The 23,720-nt window shown below is 37.5% G+C and overlaps 4 protein-coding genes across 8 annotated transcripts; 2 read left to right on the forward strand and 2 right to left on the reverse strand.

Annotated features, from left to right (window-relative positions):
• Window positions 1-1,670: 1,670 nt before the first annotated feature.
• Window positions 1,671-8,014, forward strand: LOC140769811 (common plant regulatory factor 1-like). Of its 3 annotated transcripts, XM_073110681.1 has the most exons (14): window positions 1,671-1,836; window positions 3,399-3,463; window positions 3,577-3,655; window positions 4,210-4,254; window positions 4,332-4,424; window positions 4,920-5,000; window positions 5,151-5,210; window positions 5,308-5,465; window positions 5,577-5,634; window positions 5,756-5,804; window positions 6,088-6,353; window positions 6,824-6,901; window positions 6,993-7,118; window positions 7,428-8,014. In XM_073110681.1, the coding sequence occupies exons 3-14, from the start codon at window positions 3,596-3,598 to the stop codon at window positions 7,659-7,661; spliced, it is 1,308 nt and encodes a 435-aa protein (XP_072966782.1). In that variant the 5' UTR covers window positions 1,671-1,836; window positions 3,399-3,463; window positions 3,577-3,595; the 3' UTR covers window positions 7,662-8,014. The 3 variants fall into 3 exon arrangements, with proteins under 3 accessions (XP_072966782.1, XP_072966781.1, XP_072966783.1); XM_073110680.1 differs by lacking the exon at window positions 3,399-3,463 and having other exon boundaries at window positions 1,672-1,836; XM_073110682.1 differs by lacking the exon at window positions 3,399-3,463 and having other exon boundaries at window positions 1,674-1,836; window positions 5,308-5,456.
• A 2,243-nt stretch (window positions 8,015-10,257) lies between these two features.
• LOC140769812 (putative glucose-6-phosphate 1-epimerase) lies at window positions 10,258-15,590 on the forward strand. Its single transcript, XM_073110683.1, has 8 exons — window positions 10,258-11,650; window positions 11,853-11,927; window positions 12,079-12,135; window positions 12,277-12,440; window positions 13,521-13,655; window positions 13,837-13,939; window positions 14,641-14,740; window positions 15,170-15,590. The coding sequence occupies exons 1-8, from the start codon at window positions 11,540-11,542 to the stop codon at window positions 15,364-15,366; spliced, it is 942 nt and encodes a 313-aa protein (XP_072966784.1). The 5' UTR covers window positions 10,258-11,539; the 3' UTR covers window positions 15,367-15,590.
• A 107-nt stretch (window positions 15,591-15,697) lies between these two features.
• On the reverse strand, window positions 15,698-18,031 carry LOC140769813 (sphinganine C4-monooxygenase 2-like). The gene is made up of 2 exons (XM_073110685.1): window positions 17,639-18,031; window positions 15,698-16,341 (listed from the first exon to the last, which is right to left on the reverse strand). Exons 1-2 carry the CDS (start codon window positions 17,858-17,860, stop codon window positions 15,796-15,798), a joined length of 768 nt encoding a protein of 255 aa, XP_072966786.1. The 5' UTR covers window positions 17,861-18,031; the 3' UTR covers window positions 15,698-15,795.
• Window positions 18,032-18,993: 962 nt separating this feature from the next.
• On the reverse strand, window positions 18,994-22,514 carry LOC140770361 (uncharacterized). Of its 3 annotated transcripts, none has more exons than XR_012106019.1 (5): window positions 22,180-22,514; window positions 21,050-21,368; window positions 20,245-20,303; window positions 19,774-19,878; window positions 18,994-19,402 (listed from the first exon to the last, which is right to left on the reverse strand). XR_012106019.1 is itself a non-coding variant. In XM_073111523.1 (4 exons), exons 1-4 carry the CDS (start codon window positions 22,421-22,423, stop codon window positions 19,838-19,840), a joined length of 663 nt encoding a protein of 220 aa, XP_072967624.1. In that variant the 5' UTR covers window positions 22,424-22,514; the 3' UTR covers window positions 19,550-19,837. The 3 variants fall into 3 exon arrangements, 1 of the variants encoding a protein (XP_072967624.1); XR_012106018.1 differs by lacking the exon at window positions 18,994-19,402 and adding an exon at window positions 19,550-19,631; XM_073111523.1 differs by lacking the exon at window positions 18,994-19,402 and having other exon boundaries at window positions 19,550-19,878.
• Window positions 22,515-23,720: the final 1,206 nt, after the last annotated feature.

The raw sequence follows: 23,720 nt of genomic DNA on the forward strand, positions 1-23,720 counted from the left end.
TTTAATTTGCAGCCGTTGATTCGCTGCCTTATCTTAATTTTTGGGTACCCCTAACCGAACTAATATACCTCTCAAATCATGCCGCGTGTGAAGATTATAGGTTTTAGTTGCCTTCATTTCAACGATTACTTCTGCCAGGTGTGATATATTGTCATTTAATACACCTAACTCGTACACGAAAAAAGATTGGTAATTACTTAATTGCAGTGGCATCCAGCCAATGGAGGCTCGGGATTCTTGAAGTTCTTCAGATGCGTATAGCACAGTAGTTCGTAAAAGTATTTGAGGGTGAGCTGGCAGTTGATCCGTTGAAAACGTGGCCTGGGCCCCACAACAAGTTCTCTGGAGGACCACGTGGGTCGACGCTACGGTGAGATGGATCAACTCGACACGAGGACCAACTGCGGAGCTTTAATAATCCCGACCCGGGTTTTTGTTTAATGTTCACCTCTTTAGCTTCTAAAATAATATAAACTCTCTTTTTTTTCCTCATATATTCAACTTAAACAAACAAGACACTGAACATGAAAAAAGTACTCTGTATTAGTATTTTTGTTACTCAATTCACAGTTATTTGAGTACTTGATTTCAATTTCATAATTTTATTATGTAAGTTATAAATATTGAATGTTAGTATTTTTATATGTTTCACTATTTTATTACATAATTCATAATTATTAAATACTTATATTTTTATAAAAATTTTAAGTTAAACTATATTAATTGAATAGCAAATTTCCCTCTCTTGGTTGCCTTGGGAGCACTAAAGGGCAAAGTTAAAAAAAAGTACATGTTTTTTATATGCAATAAAAACTTAAAATGAGAAAAAGGATACATGTTTTTGGCGAGTCGAGTCGAGTTGAGATGGAGTAGCTTTTCTTCGGAAACACGAATAAGTATTATATGTTAATATTATGTCCAAAGATGCAAAATTAAGTGGCACGAGCAACAACGTCCTTTAAAGTGTGACGTAGCACGCGGGATCTAGAGATCTAAAGCTAGTCGTTTTCCGGACGTGAACCGCTGCTCCAATTGGCTTAAATATTTGAATCGTGCGGCGGCTGGCAATACGTTAACACTATTCTCACGAACTCTCCCGACTGGATGTTGATCAAAACGAGGTCCAATCAAACGTTTAGTTTTTCACTCTAGCATGGGGTATTCTGTCGTCACGAGTTTCTCCGTCGATTTAGAATTTCTTATTTGGTTTTAAAAATCTCGAAGGCGGTCCCCACAACGGCTCCGACCACGTCAGCCACATGACTTGGATATTAGCTGGCCCTCGAGAGCCGTGACCATCCGACGCGTCGACCGCTTCGCGATCGGACACGTGGTGGCGCTGCGGTGACGGGGAATATAATATTGGCCCCACACCCAACACCCACGCCAACTCAACCACCACTCCGGCGTCCGTTTCTGAAATTACCGATATGCCCCTGTGTCGGCACCCAAAGTTCGGACTGCCAATCTCACAAAGCCATGGCCCCGTGAATCACTGTACCATGGTCACAAATAGGGGTCGTAGTTCTCGAGTCCCTGTAGGATCTTACTCGCAAGCCGCTTACCCAGTCCCATCGGCGGACACGTGTGTGGTGACGTGGCTATTGGCTTGGCACCCGCTCCCTTTCTTCTCCCTTTGGCTCCTCTCTCTCTCTCTAATCCTTCTCTCTCTCTCTCTCTCTCTCTCTCTCTCTCTCTCTCTCCCAAATGGAAGATGAATAGAAATTTGAGTTTCTAGTGTTGGGCTCTTCCTTTCCATCCGAAGCATCCTTCTTCCGTTTGAATTCGGCACGCAAGGAGAAATTAGACGTAGGATTTCGCTAACAGAGACTTCAGGTACGTGGAAATTTGTTAATTTGTTCGTAGAATGCTTTCCTTATGCCCAATTTGATGCTCGATAGTTCCATGTTTTAGAAGTATTTGCTCTGAAACTTCAAATCCACAACCTTCTATTCCGTGAATTTAGCTAGAATTTACGTATTCGTGTTCTTGTTAAGATTTCGAGCAAGATTAGTATAATTACGAGTTGAGAGGAACAGGGGGTGTTTAGCGAGGGAAAGAAGAGAAGGGAGCCGAAGAAAGGCAGGTGGGGGTATACTGGGAAAGGTGGGTGTAGATTGGGAAGAAGCGGGAAATAAAAAAGTGAAAAAATATAGGGATAGATGGGGAAGAAACAAGTAGGTAGGGAAAGTTTTAGATTTATTGGGGTTGCGCTGGAAGCCTGGAAATATCGGTCCTTTTGCGAAAATACGGAAATCTTCTTCCAGACGCGGTGAAACCTCCCAGATTCTTTTGGAAATATGCATTCTACCAGCAAGCTTGTAATTTTCCAAGTTCTCCGGGGTTTTACTTGTCATTTCATTTCCAGATTGGTGCGCAGAGAGCCAGAGTGTAGACAGCCCATATGCAGAGTAATTGCTTTGGGAATTAGAAAGGACGATTGCATCCGTGTTGCAGAATAGAATTACTATTCACGACAAATTGATGAGATAAACTTTATAGGGATTGTTCATTTGCGTGCGTGCTTCATATATATGCAATTCACTTGTGTACAGCAGATAGTCTTTTGAGTGGAATGAAGGAAATCTGCATATAACTACCTACAATTAAGTACTTTAACGAGTCAAGCTAATGATGGAAACAGTTTCACTTAGAAGCAGCAAAAGCATTTCGGATTAGGCAACTGATAGGCAAACTTTTACTACATCAAACTTGAGCTTTCGTACCTGTTAAGAAAAAGGTGGAGCTACAATTGTAACAAAACTAGGAATTGATATTTATAGTGGAATCTAGGTCAATGTAGAAGCTTATGGACTTAATATCGTATATCAACCATCTGAGTTCTAATCTTTATTTCATGTTGCGCCATGTGTGATTCTCAATTTCAATTTTACTGCTTTACAAATAATGCATATACTGCACTTTGGGTTATGCCAAAAAAATATGCGTGTTAAATTAGTGGCGATCAGAAAGTGAAATCACCAAGCAGTTCACACATTGTAGAGATTTTGCAACTTTTATCTATGATAATCTGGGTTTGGCACCTTTTACTGGCATACAGTCCTACAGTTCTTTGATATGATGATATTTCTATGCAGTTCACTACTTTTTAATTCGTGTGCACTTCTATCGTTTTCTTTTGTGGCTTTGCCATACTGTTTTCTTTGATACATCTCGTAATTCATACTTTTTGTTCTCAGCAAGGTTGATTCACTGTAACATTCTTTGTATTGCTAGATGATATTAAATCCTTTAATTAAGCAGAAAAAAATGCACTGTTGATGATCAGTCAAGTTCTTGACTTACCAAAGATTTTGTACCGAATTAGTCAAAGTTCCTCGTGCAGTTTATCTTCCTCTTTTTAAATCATACACCATGTGTGCTTATTTTTTGACCAGCTGAGCAATAATAAGGATTATATGATTGGAACTGCTGTCCATAATGACTTAGGCGATCCAACTTGGTTTTTTCCTCTTGAACTTAATAATTTCTTGGTTATGGATCCAATCATGTATATGGAAGCTCTGTGATCTTTGACTCTGACAAGTGGAATAATGTTCAAAATATCTTGTTTAGGTGCCCATAAAGGACCTCTATGGGGAATGATGAAGCTGCAACTCCTCCTAAGTCTGACAAGTCATCTTCACCTGTTCAGGTAATTACAACGTCCAGATGGATTCTCTGGATTTTTCATGTTACTGGATATGTGATCTTTGTGCTGTTTTGGACCATCCCACTTGTGAGACATTAAGTTAGAGAGATTCATGCACCTTCCTGTTCTCACTGATCATTCCAAATATTTGAGTGTGATGCTCCAAGGTACCATTAAACGACATAAGTTCCATTTGTTTCAAGTTTCTGTCAAAATGGCAGAATAACAGATTGTGTTAAAACAAGATTGTGGTAATGTACTTTGTTGCATTGCCATTGAGTGAAGGATCTAGTATGAGTAGTCGATGGCTGCAGCCTTGCAGGAGCGGATAACTCGGAAAATTAAGCTTATTTTCCTCATATGTCAGAAAAGCTAAGTATATACATGGTATTATCACGAAAACCCAAGAGATGTGTTAGCATGCATTTTCCCCTATGCTCAACAGACTAACAAAACAAATAAGTGGAACAACTATTTGACAATTATTATCTTTATTTCCTTGTCAGATACTTGTGAAGTAAAAGCACGTGATTGTATATTTTATATGTCATATGCAGGACCAACCAGCTGTTTACCCATATCCTGATTGGTCAGCTATTCAGGTTGGGTGCTTTAGAGTTCTATTTGCCCCCAAAACAGTGTATAAAGTAATGTGCTTTAATTAGTTTATTCTGTTTAGGCATATTATGGGCCTGGTGTATTGCCACCTCCTTATTTCAGCACTGCTGTCGCTCCTGGTCACACACCTCATCCATATGTCTGGGGCCCTCAGGTACTTGTATTTTGTTCTTTTTTAATGAGCTGAATTTTATCATGGAATCAACTCGATCATCACATTTCAATATAGAATATTTGTATTGAACTGGTGTGGAATTAACAATTGAAATGGGTGGAGAGAGAGAGAGAGAGAGAGATGGAAGTATGTATACTATCCAACAAAGAGGCAAAATGACATCTTCAAGCAGCCTCTTTTAGAGTATCAATTAGTGACATACAAGTTGTAACAATTAACAAGCATGCTGAAATTTATACTTCAATAATTACAATTTGAGGATGATGTGGTGCTCATGTTAGAGCGTTGAACTTAATCTTGATGTTCCTGTTACATACTTGTATTCTTGATAGTGGGTGTTATTGATGAACGCTTTAGATTTTAGAATGTCAAATTTAACATAGACTATGTTTGAGACACCGCAAATTGCTTCAAGCAATCAACTTTACTATTGTTCTGTGTGCTGTTCTTATGGACTATATTTGCCTGTATCAGCCTATGCTGCCACCATTTGGGTCACCATATGCTGCAATATATCCGCATGGAGGGGTTTACTCTCATCCATCTGTGCCCTTTGTAAGTTGTTGATTTGTTCCATATTTTGCAAATTCTAAATGAGCTTTTTGAATATCTATTTCCATGATTAATAGGATTTTATAATGATACACATGCTGGATTGTCTGGATGTGGAACAAACTAATTTAATGTTACTTGCATTTTCTCCAGGCTTCACAGATGCAGTACCAGGGGATCTCGCCATCCCCCACTACAGATGAAGCAGTAGTGGTAATAATGATTTCTTGAGCATGTGAATTTTATTTAGGTGCTTTACATATTCCAAGCATTTGATACTTTTGCTAAAATTGTTACCACTACTGCTAAGGTGGCCAATCCTTTAAGCACGGAATTCCCTGGCAAGTCAGCAAGCAATAAGGATAAAGGTCCAAGTAAAAAACATAAAACTGATGGGCTTGCAATGTCAATCGGAAATGGCAATACTGAAAGTACACCCAGTGGTGATGTTACCGGAAGGTCAGAAAGGTTTATTTTCTTCTGCTAGAATTTTACTTCTCAGAATATCTTTTGACCTTCTGCAGTACATAATTTTGTCTTGTCTGAACCGATGCTTTTGATTTTGATTAATTGGCACAGTGGGTACAATAGTGCAGAAGGATCAAGTGATGGAAGTGGTGGGAGCAATGATGCAGGGGTATTGCTCTTTGATCAGTATTTAGTACTCTTCTTTTCTCTTTTGCTTCTAAATTTCTCTTTAACTCATGCAATTGGAGTCACCACTGCATTTTTGTAATAGAGCTTCTTCAATTTTCTAGGGAAATAAAACCCAAGCAAATGGAAGCTTGGAGGGTAATCCAATGTCAGGTACTTTCCAGAAACCTGCAAATACTGTTGTATATTTGCTAAGCCTGTCAATGTCATTACTTAGCTGCCACTCATATTTTATTTTTGGATGATTGTTTGATAATTTTTCTTTGGGAACTTTGATTAATTGTGTCTGGTTGGCGTTATAATGGGCCAACAAATTTATCTTCTCTTAATCACCGATCTGTTCCTTCCACCTGAGCATGTATTTGCAAACGATCATGAATCTTTCTCTCGGAATCATGTGGTCATGCCTGAAGAAATCCTTGTTTAATCTTTACAGATGAGAGTAAGTTTGACAAGCAGGCCAATGCTGCTCAAGGTGGGGAAACAAATGGATCCTCAAAACTGCCTTTAGGAGTTACTGTGGCCCCTGCAAATATTGTTGGAAAGCCACTAGGTTCTGTGCCTTCATGTAATTCAGCTCCAGGGATGGATTTCAGTGTCGCTAGTATCAGTAAAGCGAAGGCTATTGGCACACCTATCCCACCGTCAACCAATGGCATCATGCCTGGTCGTAACGGAGTACCTGCTGAATTATGGGGAAAGGCATGTTTGCACCTGCAAAGTTTTCCTTTCATTTTTCGAAATGCTTTTGTATTGTCACTTTCTACTACTTAAGTTTACTTCATCTTCCTCATTACGATGTTGAACATTTTTCGCATCTTGATTTGACCTTTATATTTCTTTTTCTGCTTCATTTATCTCTTCTTAATGAACCTGGTTAGTTTTCTGATCTTAACACAACCACTGTTCCTGTGCTCCTTCCTCCCATCATACTCCCTGATATCTCTATACTTACTGGTCACTTTGAAATGAAAAATAGATAGACAATAGAGAAGTTCAGGTGATGGTCAATTTCTATTTAAGACTAATTATCACGATATGCTGCAGGTTGGTCACTAACATAATAAGCAGTAGCTCTATATGTCAAGACATCCATCACCTTGACATGTTTTTTCCCTTAGCATGACAGTTTCTCTAACATTACTTTACATTTTACTTTTGTGTTTTTCCAGGATGAAAGAGAACTGAAGCGAGAAAAGAGGAAGCAATCCAACAGAGAGTCTGCTAGAAGGTCGAGGTTGAGGAAGCAGGTATCACATATTGGCATATTGACAGTAAATATCTCCTCCATATCATTTACTCGTTGTTATGTGTTATGCCATATGTTTTCTGCATTTGCAGGCTGAGACCGAGGAACTTGCTACAAAAGTTGAAGCACTGAAAGCTGAGAACACAACTCTAAGATCTGAAATAAGTCGGCTAACAGAAAATGCTGAGAAGATTAGATTAGAAAATTCTGCCCTTATGGTAATTTAGACTGTTCTGGTAGAGTATGATGCGTTACTCAAAGATTTTATTAAACGTGTAGTTCTCAATATGCGCATTTCAGAAAATACATACATATGTTTGGAACAATCATCACTGTTCTTAGCTGATTGGACAGTGGAAATCATTTTCCACTAGATTCATGAGGCTGTTCTCACATTATTAGCACCGTGGAAACATTTTCCACTGACTCATGTCACATTTAACTAATGTTCAGCATCTATATCTAGATTAATTTTCTCATGGTACCTTCCGTTTTTGTGCAAACCTCTTACATGTGTGCTTCTGCAGGAGAAACTGAAGAATGCTCAATCAAGTCAACCTGAAGAGATGCCTCTTCCTAACAGCATAGAGACTGATGGAAATTCAACTGTGGTTGTAGAGAACTTCTTATCAATAATAGATAAGCCTAACACTTCTAGTAGAAGTGAGCAGGTAGACAGTCAAGAACCTGGTAACTCCGGCACAAAGCTTCATCAGCTTCTGAACTCCAGTCCTAGAACAGATGCTGTGGCTGCAAGCTGATATCCAGTTGACTTATATGTAGTTTGGCGAAATTATCAGCCAAGACTACACCTAACATTTTACGTTATTGTAGGAATTAATTCAACTTGTCTTCGATCAAGAGAAATCAGCATGGAGGTGGCCTTCTTGAGAGAAACCTTCAAGTTATGGTAGCCCTTAATGTGATGCTCTTACTGTATTTTGCACTACTATCAATAACTTATAATGTACTTTTGTGATCCATTTGTGGCGTTGGAGTGTTTTGGTGTCCGTGTTATTGAGATCATATCCTCGATAAATTCTGTAAACTGAGGATAGATAAGAAATGTTCCAGTTTATTATGAATGTGATCATGCGTGTTTTGTTTTACGAGATCTTACTTGTTTCACTCCGAATATATATATATATTATAAAAAATATATATAATTATTTTATATAATATTAAAATTAGAAATAACTAAAGAAGAATTTAATTATGTGTTCACTCCGAATTATGAGTTAATATTATATTGTACCCCTTGCTTAAATGAGAAGTTTATTTTAATATATATATTTTTTTTACTAGTAAGTAAATAATTGTTTATATTAGCTCTATACTATTATATATATATATATATAAAGTTTCTCTCCTTTTTCATTTAATATTTATTTATATTACTATTTTATTCTTCATACCTTTTTCTTTTTATTCGTTCATCATTTTATTATGTCACATCAATTGTAATAATTGTATCATTAACAACTAAATACTAAATTAATTTATATTAGTATAAGCTTATTTATGTGAGTATAAAAAATTACCTTAGCTATACGAGTCGTAGAAGACTCGAAATTGTTGATCGATGCGTTGAACAGAAAACATCCTCCCTCGTAGACACTATCCTCCATTATTCCGAGATGATATCCTCCATTATTAATGATTATAAGTGGCGTTTAATTTATATTCCTTATATTTATGTAAAATATTTTTATTGGACAGCTAGCTCTGGTAAAATAATAGTTTTTAATATGCCTAGCAAGGAGATTTTTCACTCCTATTGGTAGGGGTGTAAATGACCCGAGCCTAGACGAGCTGACTCTAGCTCAGGCTAGACTCAAAATTATTTTTGAGCCTTATAATTTTGTTAAAGCTTAGCTCAACTCAACTCGGATTGAGCTCAAGTCAGGCTAGACCAAGCCAGAGCCAAGTTCAAGCCTGAATTGAATCTAATATTAAACTTTATTCAAGTAGAGCTGAATCAAGTTAAATCGAGCCCAAGTCGAGCCACAACCTAGAGGATGAGGCAGCAACTTGGAGAAGGAAAAGGACGACGATAAGGTGGCGGCTTGAGGAGGAGGACGAGGAGGAACCGGCTTGTTGAAGAAAGAGGAGCCGTCTCACTTGAATAAGGAGGAGGACAGCAGTTTGAGGAGGAAGACTAGCACATGGCAATAGCTTGAGGGGAAGGAGCTAGGTTAGAGACGGATGAGGAGGAGGAATAAGGAGGAGTCGGGTTAGAAAAGGAGGAGGCAGGCCACAGTGGAGGAGAAGGCGAGCCGAGGTTTTAAGCTACAAGGAGAGCTAGGGAGAGTGCTTTGAGCAGCCAAGTCGACTTGGGAAGTTGAGATAGGAAGATTGAGAATGAAGAATTAGGTGTTGACTTGAAATCCCCTTTATATCGAGGCTATAGAGTCAAGTTTGAACAAACTGGTTTTAGCTCATGTTCGACTTGAAATTATTTTTAAGTTTTCTAATTCGACTCGGGCTCGGCTCAGCTTTGATCGAGCTGCTCGTTTACTTTGCCAGCCCTACTGGTTGGTACGACTTCTGTTTCGTTGATAGCAGGGAAGCATATGTAGCCGAATTAAGAAAATAAAAGAAAATTAAAAATAAATAACTTTCTTTCTTTCTAAACAATTAAAAAAAAGTGATAATATTCACCGGTTACAAGAGACAAGATTGTTACATATTCTCGGTGCTACATGATAATACTGTAGGAGGTGAAAAAATAATTAAATGTAAGGAAAAGAGAATTAGCAAACGAGAAAGAGGGAGAATCATCCTACGCCGTACGATATCGGTGGACCCACCAGTACTAGTCTTCCGGTGGGTCCCCCTATCCCAAGTATTACCCTTCTTTCCTGCCTAACCCTCCACGTGATCTCGTGCTCCCCTCGGTCCTCGGTCCTCGGTCGCCGCTCTCACCTTCCTCCTCCCCTCCCACCTGTAACTCCTCATAATCTATGACCCAATACACGAGCACGCCAAAAAAAGATGGTCATTTTTTTATATCGCCACCTACATCTTAGACTTATTATAACGAACTTCTCTTTCAGGATTGTTACAAATCGCAACCTCCATTTATGTATATTTACAAAACCTTATCTTTCTTTTGTATTGACGACGTGGTTTGGGAATATAAAGGTAATAATAGGTAAAAATGAGGTGTTGGATATGCAAAAATTAATAATATATATAGATATATATAAAAATAAAATCTAACGGTACTTGTTCGAAAGATAAAAGTACAGTTCTGCTCACTCGCGGAGCAGCATACCGGCGGGAAAGAGGGAGCATTCCCAAGTTTGAATTTTGACCGTTGGTCGAAGGGGATGCGAGAATATAGGAATCGATGCTTCGAGGAAGAGTGAAGAGATGGCGAGGAAAAGTTTTGGAAATTTTGCAAAAGAGCCACCGCTTTCTTGGACTCGCTTTCTCCTCCTTTCCCCTTCTCTACCTCGATTATTTTTCTAGTTCTCTTTCGACCAATATTGACATATTTCGGGGATTCCATATTAGGCGGTGCATTTTCCCCGTCAAGCACGTGTCGTTGTTCTCGGATCTTCCTTGTCCGTTGCGATTTTGGGCGGATTCTGGTAGTGGGTTCTGCTCCGAAGTCGCTTTTGGGAGTAGTGCAGAGGATTTATAGAGCCCTTTATCGGTTTTCTATTTTTTTTTTTTAATTTCTCCTTCTTTTTGGTAGTGGAGATTTGGGAGCTTTGGGGATCTGGGTCTTGGGCGGTGGCATTGGTTTTGGGTTCTGGGGTAGTGTAATTTGATGGCAATGTGTGAGAGCTGGGGAGAATTATTCCGGAAGTACGGCATTTTCTAGGGGTATTTTTAACCCCAAGTGCTGAGATCTAGGCTTCGCTGGGATGGGGTTGTGTTGTTGTCCTGTAAAGTTCTGATCTTTATAGAGTTTTTGGTTAGTAAACTATCGATTTAGCTCATACTTGTGATCCTGTTAGTACCAGATTTGGGATTGTTTTGGCTCATCCCTGACATTTTCCAAGTGGGTATTTCATCCTGTGCTACTTGGATTAATGGCCTTCATCTTTTAGGTGTAACCATTAAGGTTGAGCAGTTGGTTCTATGGACTACTATAGTTTTTCTTGGTCATAGGCTTTTTAGTATACTATTTCCATTTCTTCTTGCCTGTGACCCTTGAATGCAAGTTTCAACAGTGTGGTCAGACGTATTGCATGTTCGGTGGGCAACATTTGAGGAACTCCATTTGATTCAGTGCTTTGTTAATTCCGGACTTGACTTATTTAGTATTGATTTGGATTTCATACAACCAAATTAGTAAGTACTAAGGTTTAAGCTATTGCTTTTTAGATCAGAGCTTGTTCTTAAGATTTCTTTTTTTGGTTTTTTACTAGTTTTAGAAGCGTCCAACTTTATTTAGTTGAGCTAAGTTTTGGTCACAGATAAGATAGATACTGGAGTTGGGTCCTCGTTCACGGGATATAGACTTGTAGTCACAAGAAAAGTGTTGGGGAGTAGTCACATCTTAACTGCTTAACGATGACTGTTTTGAGTTAGGTTCAGTTGTAGCCTTACTTATTGTGTGTTGTGAGAGGAGTATTTGGGATTCTGGGTGGTTTCGGGAGGTTGTAGTTTCTATTGCTGTTCTGAAATGGGTCATTCAGCTACCACCTGGGATAAAAAATTGGACTTTGAAGTTACAAAGGACTGGAATGGGATCGATCAAGTCGTGCTTAGAGTGCCGCGAGGAGCTTCTGCTAGGGTGACATCCTCTTTCTCTTCGCTCTCTTACTGATATACTTAGTATAGACAAACTGTAACTATCATACTTGCATGAAATTAATTATCTGCTGAAATGCTTATGCTTACTTTGCCAAGGTTATTCTACATCGCTATTTCTGTGTGTTGGATAGTTCTTGGTTAATTTGGATTTTCCTTTCTTTTTCTTTTTATCAACATTCCAGGTTAGCCTGCATGGAGGACAGGTAATCTCGTGGAGGAATGAGCGGGGTGAAGAACTATTGTTCACTAGCAGTAAGGTGCTGTACTGAGAATCTTGCTTAGTGTGCATCTATCTGTTCTTTAAAATAATATAAGTGCTGGAGTCTCAGTTTAGAAACTCTGCAGAATTTGATAGCTTTTTCTATCATCTAGGAGCTCCGTAAAATTTGCTGATTTCTTACATTGTAGGCAATCTTTAAGCCACCAAAAGCAATGCGGGGTGGAATACCTATCTGCTTTCCACAGGTATTGTTTACATACTTCAACAGTGTGTTATCATATGGCTGGGATAGAATGGGGCAGTATTTTTTTTTTTTATGTTACGATTTGCTAATCAACCAACCTATTATCTCAGACCTTTTATGTTTTGCTGCGATATCTATGTAGTTTGGTAACTGTGGTTCATTGGAGCAACATGGCTTTGCAAGGAACAGAATATGGAGTATAGACAGTGATCCTCCACCCTTACAGTCCAACGATGGCAATGGCAAGGTTTATGTTGATCTTCTTCTTAAACCATCTGAAGATGATCTGAAGTGCTGGCCACACTGGTATGAGATACTTTTAGTTCATTAGTTGAATAGCATTGTATTGATTCTCTAAGGCCATGTATTTCTGTTTTCTTAAAAATTAGATAGTGGTTTGTGAAGTCCATGATATATAAGTGAAAAGCTCTCGTAGTTGCATCTATGACTTGCACTTTCTTATAAGCCTTCTTGTCTTGCTTGATACAGTGGTACTGTGTCTTTTGTTTGTGAAAATCGAGTTGACAGTACATTTTGAAGAACTTCTCTTGCTATGTTAATAAATAATATATTGCAAGTTTATTGGTAACATGACTTGTCAAACCTGTTCTTTTTCTAAGATAATTTTAGGAAACGTCCCTAAATTTTAATATCTTATTTTTTATTTTCTTTCCTTGTTCCTTCCTATTCTTTTTGCAAAGCATGGCCACTGGACTTGTCAGAAATTTTGACCTTTGGTACCTAGAAAGGGCACACATTAAAATGTTCTTCTTCTGAATGAAATAATTGTCTCAGCAGTGTTAATTCTCCCTTACTAAAGAAACCTTTGACAAGTTGATATAAATTGAAGATTGTTAGTGGAAAAGGAGGCCTGAAAAGTATAAAGATCCATCAAATTACATACACCAATCTGAACCTAAGCTCAATCTAGGACGTTTCAGATAACTCAGAACACTTAGGAGAGAATGAAGAGCTGACATGTTGATGATAACATTGATGATGTAGATTGTAAATAGCAGTCACCTGTCTTCTAAATTTCATTGATTACATGTGATTCAGCGATCATGTCAGTAGAGAAGCACAATTAAAGGTGAAATTTACTAGTTAACCAAGGTCCAAAATCCTACATATTAACAAAGGCTGGCAATAAGAAACATCATGGTGATACTAACATGTGCAGTTAATGAGTACAGATTTTTGGAATCTTTGCTTTTTTTGTTTTACTTTTATCAGTTTTTTTTCCCTTCAACTCTGTCGGTGAGGACATCTTTCTACTGACTCATCCTTATATTGGCCTTTTATTCATATGTTTATGTTTTGTCAGATTGGTTAATGCATATTTGGCTGACGTAAAATCATTAAGAAACTTTTCGTTCTGGTTTCCAGCTTTGAGTTTCGCCTCAGAGTATCGCTTTCAATGGATGGAGACCTTGCGATGATATCACGCATTAGAAACATCAATGGGAAGCCATTTAGTTTCTCCTTTGCTTATCACACTTATCTTTCTGTCTCAGACATCAGGTATGATATAGTTCTTATCAGGTAGAACTCTTTATCTGCCTTTTCTGACGTTAATAAGCGTTCAAAGTATGCCAGGTTGCAAATTCTATTTCATTATTGATGACGTAGAGCTTGTGTACTGTACCCAATTCACTACGAAATTGCTTAGATTTAGTAATATATTTATACCTTGTGCATACAGCGAAGTGAGGATAGAAGGTCTGGAGACCCTTGACTATCTGGATAATCTTTGCCAAAGAGAACGTTCTACTGAACAAGGTGACGCCATTACATTTGAATCTGAGGTAATGTCGTCCAGGATTCTGGCAAATTTCATCATTTAGGAGACTCAGACTAGGTGCTCACCTTGCAATTCATACCACACAACAAAGAGTTATGCAATCTGTGATCTTAAGAGAAGTGGCATGCACATATTTTGATTTCATAGGTGACTAAAAATTAGAAGGTCACATGCAAATTCTGCCAAATCAGATTCCTTCAATAATCATTAGTTGACCTACTTTTGATTCTACTAATTTCATGCTTTATCATCTTGTTTTAAGTCTGAAAGCACATCTGCGGATGCTATTTTACAAGGAAAGTGGGAAAACATGATGAAGAAGTTTACTTGTCATCTAATAATTAATTGTTGATGATTTCAGAGATAGAAAAGCATAGTTTTTAGTAAACTGTGGAATAGACCTGGTTATTTTGGTTCAAGGCATAAGTTTAAGGAAATTGTGCAAGAGACAGACCTGGTTGTTTTTGTTTTAAGTAACAGAAGACGGTTCTAACTTTTGGTTTCAATTTCAGTTTCACTCCCTGAACGAAAAAAGAAAAAGAAAACGTCTTGTTTTGGTGCTACTGTCAGTTTTCACCTTTTCAGTGTAACAAATATGATTATCTGCACATAGAATATATGATCTGGCATGTCTTTAAATGCAGAGTGTTTCTTTCTATATACTTGGAGTCGCAAGTCTTGGAATGACAAATAATGCTATTTCAGGTTGATCGAGTTTATGTTGGCTCACCGAATGTAATCGCAGTTCTTGACCATGAAAAGAAGCGCACATTTGTTATTAGAAAAGAAGGGCTTCCTGATGTTGGTAATATACCCTTGTTTTAAAAAAAATTCAAGCCAGCGTTTTCATCTTATATTTGGGTCCTCTCTTCCATCTTCTCATACAATATAATAATTCTTTCTTGCATATGAAACATGAGATAGTCTTTACCATCCATCATCAGATACATGACCCTACTGATTTTTTGCCCGTATTATTATATGAATTCTTTCAGTCATGAGAGTGCACCATTTGGGTCCTCTTCCAACTTCTCATACATTATAATAATTTTTCTGGCATATGAAACATGAGATAGTCTTTTACAGTTTTACTATACATCCTCAGATACATGACCCTACCGATTTTTTGGCCTGTATTATTATATCGAATTCTTCCAATCATGATATCACCATTTGAGCTACGATTATTATTTGGACCTATTCTTTGTCTTCTTTCTGAAATAATTATTTGCAGTTGTGTGGAACCCATGGGAGAAGAAATCAAAATCCATGACAGATCTCGGGGACGAGGAGTACAAGCAGATGCTGTGCGTTGACGGAGCGGTGATTGAGAGAGCAATCACCCTAAAACCTGGTGAGGAGTGGACAGGGAAGCTGGAGCTCTCTGCAGTCCCTTCAACATATTGCAACGATCATCTAGGAAGCATCTAAAGGCATATTTGCCATCTTTTGTGAAGAATCCTTCCTATGATCATCATGTAATGGTGTAGCAGAGTTATGACTGACGGATTAGCGCATAATTACAGCTAGTGTCAGTGTATTACTATTAATCTCTTCTAATTACTGCAAGTTTATGTAATGTACAGCTTTGCCTATGGAAAAAACCTGCTACGTAAAAAGGGACGATGCTTTGTTGTTGGATTGTTTGAAGAACATATATATATATATATATATATTTCCATTAGAAAATTGTATGTCAATGGAGTTTTTCTTCAGGCAAACTTAGTTCTTTTTTCTCCCTCCAAGTGACAATAAATATATATAAGTACAACCGAACTCATCTTAATATTATTAATTGGTATATAAAGAGGTCAGATTAATTGGTATGCTTTCACTGCAATCTAGTACATGAGGTGAGAATTATATTTCTTTTCTGATACGGGCTTCGTATCCGCCGTCCATCCTCTTCTCGATCGTATAAGGCGCGTAGGATCCGAGAATTTTATCCCACATTACAAAAAAAGGCTGCGAAAAATTATACTTCGCCCCTCCAAGTTGATGATGGGTGTCGTGATACCCAGCATTGTTAGTGAAGAGAATGTGGAGAGGATTCCAAGGTATCATCAGCCCGCAATGGTCGTCGATTCCTTTTATCGTAGCGAAAGAGAAGAAGAAGATGGAAGTTTGAGGCGACATTCCTGAGAGAAAGAAGGCGGCCGCACCCCCTAGGGTTTCTACGAGGACGCCGTCGATCGGGTGGTTGTACTGAGCTGCGAAGGCGTAGGGGGCAACGATCCGGTGGTGCCACGAGTGCACTTTCCGGTACAAGAACTTGTTGAAATGCATGTATCTATGCACGAAGTACTGCCAAGTATCCATTACCAGCATTGCGATGAAGAACTGTCTTGCTACCACCATGAAACTTGCATCCAAACTGGTAGTGGCTTCATTGCTATTACCTGAGATCTACAAACACGAAGGCAAACGAGGTATTTGAGCTTGAATTTTTCTTCAAACATCGAAGGAAAACATTCTTCTTAAGAAAGAGAGTAAATTAATCAAGCATTAACTTTGTGCATGCATGAGAATGATCAATTACAGGGCAGGCTGTGAGGAAACGTGCCAGGCCATGAATCATGCAAGAACTCGTTGGTGGTTGGTCTCGAATTAATGCCGAAATTAAAGTATGTCGGCTAATACCAATCCGAAGATTATATTTTATATATTGTCACGACTGACTCATGGGGATATATATATATGTTTTTATTATTTCAATACATAATTGATGGCTGAAATTAAGATTTTTTTTTTCTCGAGAGAGAGAGAATCAAAATATAAGTCTGTAAAAGAATATTTTACTAGAGCAAATTATAATTTACCCGTGTTATTAAGCACAATTTTAAATTTAAGCACTTAATTCCTCTGATTCGGTTCGAACCAAATTACATCATTAAATTTTTCATCAAAAATTAATAATGTTTTCTTAGTCGTCTATAAATCAAACTATATTTATATAGAGATAATTAAGTCTTTTTACATGTCAATTAATGGTTGACCAACTATTATAACTTAGTCTAGACCATAAGAGAGTTTAAGTGTTTAAATTTAAAATACGTAAAAGATAAATTAAATCCAAGCTAAGAATAAATTTTATATATATATATATATATATATATATTTTACGAGAGAAGTGAAAATTTAATGATATCCCAATTTTACACAATAAGCTTATGTAATCATATGAGCTGGATCACTCTAAAGACTAAAAGAACATTGAATTATCAAATGTAAAATTTGTAATTCAACTTAAAAAAAAAATAGAGAGAGAGAGAGAGAGAGAGACAAAGACATAGCTCTGGATTTTGTCTTGAGGTTGCAGATATATTGCTACGTAACAGCTAACACTAAATATCGTCATCAAATCAATAACGTAAGATTCATTAAACAGGTAAACGATGGATCAGCTTTTCTTTTTCCCTCTTTGTTTTTTTTGAATTAATACAAAAAAGTCATCTTAGGAGTGACCTGCTTGCTTTGCCTGGTCTGTGTATTGTTTGTAGCCATTTTTGTACTTATTAGGATGATCAGTAAGCTCATCATAGCAGAGTTTCTGAGTTTAAATTTCGTTAGATTCATTACAACTACTTTAGAAATGAAGGAGAGTATTATAATACAATGTTAGATAATCAATTGAACTAAAAAACTTAATTTTTTAATATAAACGGTGAGTTAACGTGAGTAAAAGAGAAGCAAAAAGAAGAACCTTGAGAAAAATGAAAGAAATTGTTGCCTGTATGGCCTGTTGGAAGAGCACTCCTTTCACCACCTCCTTCTTAGAAGCCAAGTTCTTGGTCTCTTCTTCTCTCCTAGAATGCAATCTATACTTGTCCATGGAGCCCAGCAGCTCATACATCCCAGAATAAACCCAATAAACCACAATCGGCATGAACATAACCAACAAGTCTTGGGATCCAAAGAACTCCATCTTGCATGAGAGAGAGAGAGAGAGAGAGAGATGGTTGAATACTCTTGCAAATGCTTAGGTGAGTTTAAGTAGAGCTTGGCTGAGGAAGTTGATAAGAAAAGGAAGGTCTTATATAAACCAGAACAGATTGCTACGAGTAGCTACATTTGTTTCAAAGTATGGATTCCAAGATTGATTAAAAATGTGAACATAAAGAAGAAGAGGGGGAAAAAAATAGTATTCAGGTCCACCACCATAAATCCAACTAGAAATGTCAAAATGGAAGATATATATCCCTGTTGATTATGACCCTTTTGTATTGTAATTAATACTTTTGGTCTTTGTAAAATATTATGTAGTGTTGATATATGGATAGAATTCCAAACTCACTGCATAATTTTGAACTTGAATTAAAATTATTTTAATTTAAATTAATTTTAAATTAATTTTGACCTCGAGTCTAAACAGACTGATCAATAAATAATTTTAAGCTTTAATCAATTTAAGAAAAAATTTAAATTTAATCAAGCTTGATTTATGCTTGGTATAATTCAAAAATATAAATTAATAGAAATATTTATATATTTAAAAAAGGTATAATCGGATCAAAATTAAGAACTAAACTCTACAATACCTACTCCTATTCTTAAACGATAATTCAGTAACGGAATTTGTTCTTATTCTACTGATCTTGAAGACTACCAAGGTGTTATCTGAACGTCCAATTCAGTCAATTTGGTATCAAATCTGAAGAACATGACGAAGATTTCCAACAGATTCCTAGTTAATTATCTGAAATGGTTTGATTATTTGACTGTTCAGTTCGCTAATTGTTGACAATTTACCCCCGTGTCACACCAATCTTCTGCTGAATAATAATGTGAGGTTTGAATTGCATCTAACAATTAATTTCACTTGATTGTTGCAGTATTATATCCGGCAAATAGAAAGAAGAAGAAATGATAATTTTCTAGAAGTCCAGTGATAACATTTGGACGAACAAATTGAACCTTTCTAATATTAGCTCATTAATTATAATAATCATTTACTTTCATTGACATTTTTAATTTTGACTAAATACTAATAAATTATAGTTATTTACTAAAAGTGATTTTGCTATAAACTTTCATCACCATCTTCCCTCCTCTGCTAACCAACCAAGTACAATAGTCAAAGTCAGACATACACTACATTACGCAGCTTCTTATCAACCAAACATGCTACTCAAAGTCAGACTTAAATAAAAGGATAGATACATACAACTGTTAGATTCCAAAAATCTATAATAAGTTTCTAAATCGAAAGGAACCATTCAGAACTTGAATTTCCACAGGCATGTCAAGCCATACTCTCATCAATATGAAAAGCAGCATTTGAACAGCCACACACCGACGTGAAGTCGAATGCCATTAAATTTCTCATGCCAAGTTAAATTGACAGAAAGGATGAAGTTGACTTATCTTCAGAAAGACATAATCTTGCTTGAATTGTGCTAAGATCCCATCTACTAGAATTTATTTGCCATAAAATAGCACCCGAATTGGTTGTTAGATGCTACTTGCCCTGTTAATAATCACAGTATGATGAGTCTGGCGCAAGTGGTTCCACATCAATTGGAAATGGAGAAGAAAAGAAATTATTTATAATCTATGGTACCATAATTTTAGGTAACGTTGATGCTGAATGAAAAATAGTGAGCCAAATTAAGAAGGCAACCAATTGATTCACCGACCATATTATTAATAGGTATATGCACATACCAAGTGATATGTTCAGGAATGTTAACAAGGCTCTGAAACAATTAGAAAGAAAAGTAATCACCAAGAAGTACATGGAAGAGATCAAATTGACGAAAAATGGATGATTGTTATGTAGTAGATATGTATATTAGACATTTCACATGAACATGTAAATTAGAAGTAAATATCTTCAACCTTCACTGTGGAATTTATCGCTGCAAAGGACACAGGCGCTTTGAAAATGCCGACAATTACTGAATCATTCAATTTCCTTCTTTGCGAACCTTGTTTTAATGCCTCCTGCATCAAGAATCAGAAAAGTTCAATGCTCTCCGAGACATGGACATTGTATATGTGAGCGTAATAGCTATGGCCAAATATAATTGTATCACACATGCATAGGGGCACTATCGACGCTAGAGATCAGAGAAGTACTAACATTTTATTTATAGCCAACCATTACCAGTAAACACAATTCATAACAAATAAGCATTCTTGTGGTGGGCTGCCTAATGCTAAATAAAATGGATGACAGCATCTGGTTAAGGTTTAAAGCATGAAATTTGTCCACAAATTGGAGATCTACCCACTGACTGTTTAAGCGATCCCTCACTGAGACACAACTAAATATCTGACATAAATAAACTAGAAATAGGGGTGACATACCATCCACTTCCTCAAAATTGATTTCTTTCACCATGTCAGCAGCAGCATTGTACTCGAAACTGCAGCACATTGAACATAAATGGTAGTGCACTCTCTACAAAACTTCTATTTATAGACTGAGCAAATGGAAAAGATATACAACAATGTCTATTAAATAAGTTATCTGCAAAAGCACATAGAAAAAATATATGATAAATTTGGGGACAAGAAGGATCCAGTCTAATTTTAGCTGAGTCTGAACAATCAGGTGTGGACAATGGATGAGTTTATAACTTTATATTATTCAATCAAACCTAACCCTGTACAACCAAATATTTCAACATGGAAACATCTTGCAATTCTATCAAAACTATCTCAGTCTCTATCAGATTATACTTACCGAGGTGCAGTACAGATACAGTTTCTCAGTCCCCCAGAATAAAATATGGAACAGGTGAAAAAAGGTTCTGTCAGCTAATGAAATTATGCCAATTATTAATTTTGCACTGAATGCCCCAGTATTCCAATTATGGCTGCAGCTTATGCATAAGCTGCATAGAGTTTGCATATCTTCTATATTTTGTAGCTGAAAATGACTAAGTCAGGCAGCTGGCTTTTCTATGAGTTGAGCTAAAATGTGGAAAGGAAATGGTAAAGATAACAAAGCTATTGTGCTGAATTTCAAATCATAATTAAGTTATTAAGCTCAGTTTACAAGCAGCAGAAGACAAAAATTAAGTTGAAGGCCTACATTGAGTTCTTTTCTCATGATCACGAGTGAAAATTTGGAAGCACAACACACTGAGGTTGTGAATCTCAAATTTACCTGTTGGAGAAAACCACCTCAAGTTGATAGTCCGAGATACTCTTGGTAGCTTCAAGCAGCACATTAACGATTTCTGTTTTTCTAGTGCTAGCCATAAGAAGGTCATACTCAGTTGGAATAATAATTGCAAGGAAGTTATCACTCAGCTTGCTTAAGCAAAGTCTATCAACAGCTGCCAGCGCTATACGCCGCTTTAAGATATCCGCATCAGGGTCAACGATATAGATAGCAAAATCTGTAATTACTAGAATACGCCTTTTCATCTTTCCTGTTCCAGTAAACTTCAAAACTGTATCTGCAAACAGAACTTTCTTGTCACCTGCACAGATGGAAAATTATTCTAGGAATCAATCGTCTTTTACGATACATATGCCACCTAAACAACCAAAATAACTCTTGAACTCGATCATTTCAATGAGAATGAAATACCTACCTGAACATTTCCCACCTAAAGCTGACTAAGCTGGGAGATGTGTTTTATGGTTTAGCAACAAAAAGTTATAAGTGACAAAGATGCGAGGAAACAATTTTGTTCAACATTTGAATCAGCTACAAATTTCTATATAATCGATCAATTTCAGCAGACTATCGTTTTTTTTGTTACTTTTCTCCGCAGATTGAAGACCTATTACAGTACTGTCTGGATACTGAATCCACAGAATAGTTCTAATTTCTGTTTCTAGTTATAGACCTCTCCTGAGTACCCAAAATGGGAGTAGTTATTACTTTTCCATTACGCTTCACACTTTGGGCATGCTGATATTCTTAATTCATAATTATCCAAAAACTTAGGTCAAATAACATTGCTATTGGCTACTTCATTGTAGATAGACACATCTCAGAAACAAGGACAGAGAAATCGGCTAATAAAATGAAGTCGATAACAATTCAAAATAAACTGGAGGAATGAGTTGTAATGTCCTAATTCATACATGAGAAAGGAACGTATAATAGGTCAAGAATGGAAGTAGTAAGTAGCAAGAGCAAAAAATAATTCAGGAAAACCCTACAGGGATCAATCTTACGCAATTCCCATCTAAGAATCTCACATTACCGCCTCGGATTATAAACAATTGTGGAGAATTAAAAAAGAACACAAATGTAAGGAGGATTCAGTCTGAAAATTACACCTTGTTTAGCTAAAAGCTTGGCGAGATAGGGATCGGAAGGTACTCCAATGTAATCGCCCTTGCAATCCCTTTGGGCCGATGCCCTCCGCCGCACCTTCATCCCAATGAACAGAACCGGATCCGCGGCCGCACCCTCCATCTCGCCGCCGCCTAGGGTTTCCGCTGCTGGATCCTGTCTCCCGCCGACGCCTCCGTTCTCTTCCCTGGATTCGATCTGGAGTCGCAGATTCTTGAATTGATCCATTGGAGCTCCCCGGTCGTGAGCTCCTGTTACGTTAGGACTTTTCCGTAAATAACCCGCTATAATGACTATTTTGCAAGCACTCCCTCCTATTGTGCGTATTGATATATATATATAGCCCCCTGTTTTGATGAATCTTCGGTACAACAAATAATAGGGCTAATCTTTTCCTGAGATTTTGTTTATAGCTTTCAAAGTTTCACCATTTCGTGAATGTTCCTTCTTCTGGAAATTATAAGTTTGCATCCTTGGAATTGGTTCGCTGTGTTTTAAGTATGCATGATGTACTTCATCCTTCTCTCCATCTTTCATCTACCATTATTACTTAAAGAGTAAGTTAGTTCTTGTTTAGTTCGAGACTAAACTAACATCATTAATTAGTCTTAATTTTTAAAAAAAAAATAAATTTAATTAAATATAAATAAATATTGAATCGACTTAGGAGTTTAGGAGTCCATCAAAAACCCAAGCCGCCCATGCCTAGCCCAACTCGGCTTGGCCTAAGCACGAACTACGTATGGGCGGCATGAGCTAGCCCTTTGCTCGCCCTGCGCAACTCGAAAGCTCGCTCATTTGGCTAGCCCGTTTAGCGTGACCTACCTTTACATGGATTGTGACATGGAAGGAGCTCCTAGCTTGCAAGTCGATCTCCAAAGAGCAAGCTGTGCACTGTTGTCAACGTCGAGGATGTGCGTCGCAAGGTTGCCATCGTGAACTTGAAGGAGGCGTGTGAGATGAGAGCACGATGCATTTGGTCATTGAGCTCTGTGAGGGCGGCAAGCTCTTTGATCCGATCATGGTGAGGGGGCATTACACGGAGAAGAGCCACCGCTGCCATCACGAGGACCATCGTCGTAGTTGTGTAGTTCTGCCAACAGCATGGCGTGATCCACCACGATCTCAAGCCAAAAAATTTCCTCTTTGCAAACAAGAAGGAGAACTCGCCGTTGAAAAATCCATCTCAGCAAGAAAATCCCCATTATGAGATAGAGCCCAACCCGACCTAGCAAGCACAATCTCTCACAGATCGATGGATGGTAGCGGGCTTAGACTATTCTAGCTAGGCCTGAACCTGACTCGGTCCGAATGATTGGTGGGTCAGACCGTGAACAAATACTTAAACCCGATTAGCTCAAAAAGTCCGACTCAACTCGCCCGATGATCACATCTAGAAGTCCTTGAACTAGTTCATGGGGTCTCTAAACTCAAAAGCAAATAAAGTTAATATATGAGAATTGATCTCTTCCGGTTATCGTTTCTACTCACTCAGTTGTTTTGCAATTCCCAATGCTTTTATGAA

Source organism: Typha angustifolia, chromosome 11, assembly GCF_048772165.1.
Source record: "Typha angustifolia cultivar Huaian chromosome 11, ASM4877216v1, whole genome shotgun sequence".
Lineage (NCBI taxonomy): Eukaryota > Viridiplantae > Streptophyta > Magnoliopsida > Poales > Typhaceae > Typha > Typha angustifolia.